The sequence below is a fragment of the Vollenhovia emeryi genome, unplaced genomic scaffold, assembly GCF_000949405.1.
Source record: "Vollenhovia emeryi isolate VEMERY1.0 unplaced genomic scaffold, V.emery_V1.0 DF943311.1, whole genome shotgun sequence".
NCBI classification, from domain to species: domain Eukaryota; kingdom Metazoa; phylum Arthropoda; class Insecta; order Hymenoptera; family Formicidae; genus Vollenhovia; species Vollenhovia emeryi.
The window spans coordinates 1-3112 of record NW_011963055.1 but is presented as its reverse complement, the minus strand read 5'-3'; the positions used below and the strand labels follow the sequence as shown (position 1 = coordinate 3112).

Below are 3112 nucleotides of genomic sequence, written 5' to 3'. Positions count from 1 at the left end.
GAGGGGAATTTTTGTTTTCTGCGTTTACATCCCTGTTTAAAATACAATATTAGAATATAATCAGATTACATTAGATTACATGCGATTTCAATGTAAATTAATAAGACTCTTATTTGTTTATATTAAAATTGCATGTAATTTAATGTAATCTGATCATATTCTACCTATTATTTTAAATACAAGGTTCTAATTTCATTACTGTCGATATGTGCAGAAATTCTCCTAGAAAATTAGAACAAGGGAGATAAAGGGGGAAATTTTTATAACCAGAAATGTGAATAAGTGAATCGTTATATCGTATAGATTTCTCAGGTTTTCAAAATTTATGTAACATGAGTTTAGTAGAAGTAGTAGTAGAAAATAAACAAAAACGTGAAAAACTAATTGTTCTCAAAATGTGCCTCTCCGGCTTCAATACACTTTCGACATCGAGTAGTGAGCGATCTCGTCGCTTTACGGATTTCCTCCCCGTTTAATTTAAGTCGAAAGTGTATTGAAGTTGAAGGGGCACAAAACCTATGAAACATACTACAATCATTTTGATTTCATATAAAAGATAATTTAAATCTCTACAACTTTTATTTCGGTACTTTCTATTAAAAAATGCATACTTTTTGATATTTGTAAAAATGGATAAAATAACCGTAATTTTAAAGGTTTTTGTACGCTTTGTAAGGAAGCATTTTTTTACACCAAGAAGTATCCCGAAGGCAGTAGCAGCATCCCTTTTTGTGTACGTCTCGTTTGGAATAAGATTTCCGAATTTGACGAATTCTTTGTCACACCATGAAACTTGTAATAGAGCATACAACTCTTGACTCGTCAGTTGAGGCTGCGAGGAACCGCGAGAGCTAACAGTAAAAACGATATTTTTATTATATGCCAAATAATTCTTTAAACGGTAGATATGTGATAACAATATGCTAAGTTTCGTAGAAAAGAACTAAGCAAGGTTCTTAGATTACGACAAAGCGATAAAAGTTTTATTCTTTTCTCAAACTGTCAATTAATGAATTTCATATTTTGTCAATATCCATTTACGAAAGTTCGAGTATACACTTAGAATATTGTTATGTCCAGCTGTTTATTTAACAATAAAAGAAAAATTCAAAATACATGGCCGGAGATGCTGGAATGTGTTGTACTTGTAAAACAGGTTGCTGTTTTTTTAATAAATATTTTTCGATATCCTCGAAGCTTTCACTAGTGTCAGCTATATTTGAGTTTTCCTGATGCGGTCTAGGCCCGATGCTGAAATAATATCATTTAATAAACAGATACTGAAATGAGAAATTAAAGTGTTAAAGGAGCATAAAATAGCAAAACACAGAAGAAAGATTGAGCAATTGAGGAAATATTGAAAAAGTGACAAGTAAAACAAGTAAAATTGAATAATTCTTAATAATTAACTTTCTCGTTCAATAAGCAATAAGTAGACTATTACCCAGTGCCTTCTAGAGTAATCATATCATGTACCACCTCCGGTACCATTGGCACGTCCACATCCATTTCGTGAATTGCATCTGGTAGAATGTTTGTAGTGCTGTCTATAGGTTCGGCAATTGCAATATCTGTCCTCTTGAGTGTACTCACATCCGCAGGATGAACCACGAAGTAGCTCGAGTGTACAGATTCCAATTCGATGTCCGCTTGCCGTGTCACATCCTCTACAGGACCAGGAGGTTCGGTCATCGTTGCACCTTCAAAGGATAACTGAAAAATGTATAGGAGTCCGAATTAAAAATTAGGTGTAAATAAAAAGTAGCGCAGAATGAGAACAGAGGAAACGACAAGTCTTAATTTTTTTAACTTTTTAGCTATTACATGGTGATTCTCGTTTGCCCTCTACTTTATGGACTTCATCCAAACGACATTATCGATTAGAAACAAACGTACACGTCTTCTCTTCGTAGGTGTTTCCACTTGTGTTTCACGTGGTTCCTTTGTAGCTCGTTTCTGTGGAGTTAAAGGCAGTCTCTCTGTGAGATTACTGAATATATCCACGAGCATTGGACTATGGATTTCCTGAGATAACTGTTGTTCTTCAATCTCTGTTCATTAAACGATCACATTAATAGGTTTAATTTTTTAAATAATATGTGTATATTATATTATTTAAAATATTATGTGTATATCATATTTAAAGTACTTCATTGATAATTTACCTTCTGTAATAGTGACGTTACTTGTCCTCTCCAGGATGTCTTCTTCCGCGTTGATATGTAGTCTCTCCAGGTCTCTAGCAAACCATTAAAAGCAAACCATATCACTCTTTGTATAAAAAACATTATGAATTAACTTAGAGGTACTTATATAAAATCAACGGAAGATTGGTAACCGCGCGGACTACTGTCTGAATATTGTTGTTTTGTGAGGAACCATTGTTGAATTAAAAATAGAAACAAATAAAATTAAATCGGAACCTTTATGATATAAATCAAATGGAAACGAGAACGCCAAATCATTACTTAGGTTCGAACCAGATGAAGGTAACCCAATAATTTTTATTCAATCATCTAGGGCTGCTTTCATCTTGGACCAAAGTAATGATTTGGCGTTCTCGTTTCCATTAAAAATTAGGAAGTTATCGTACTACAAGAGAGACGTAAGGATTAGAAACTAACAATGAGACATCTTCATCACACATAAGCATAAAGTGTAAGTCCTTATCCAAGTAGCCAAAATCCAGGCATGTTGCATCCTTCATCTGTGAATGAAAAAAAATATTAAGGGCAGATGAAGTTTACGATCAGAAAATCAACAGTTTGGCAAGGAAAGGATATCGCGGTACATTACAGGATTTAGGGATCAAGAGTAAAAGTTTGAGAATGCAGAATTTGGTGATTAACAAACGCTTGAACATTAAACCGAGTTTTACATACAGCCATATTCAATCTCTCATCAGACACCATGTCAGACAAAACGTGCAAGTCTTTTTCCAACGGCACGTTAAGAATGTTTGAACCCGAGAGAGGCATTTCTATCATAGGATCCGCAGGAGGCATTTCAATCGCGCGAAAATTATCCTCGTCTTCACACATTGGTCGTATTTGAAAAGCCTCCTCTGAGAAGTGAAGAAGATTATAGAAGTGAACCGGCACAAATGGTACCA

General features: G+C 34.3%; 1 protein-coding gene across 1 annotated transcript; it reads right to left on the bottom strand.

Annotated features, from left to right (window-relative positions):
• Window positions 1-153: 153 nt before the first annotated feature.
• LOC105566109 lies at window positions 154-3082 on the bottom strand. The gene is made up of 7 exons (XM_012019852.1): window positions 2883-3082; window positions 2625-2707; window positions 2166-2239; window positions 1897-2051; window positions 1445-1713; window positions 1117-1251; window positions 154-851 (listed from the first exon to the last, which is right to left on the bottom strand). The coding sequence occupies exons 1-7, from the start codon at window positions 3039-3041 to the stop codon at window positions 473-475; spliced, it is 1254 nt and encodes a 417-aa protein (XP_011875242.1). The 5' UTR covers window positions 3042-3082; the 3' UTR covers window positions 154-472.
• Window positions 3083-3112: the final 30 nt, after the last annotated feature.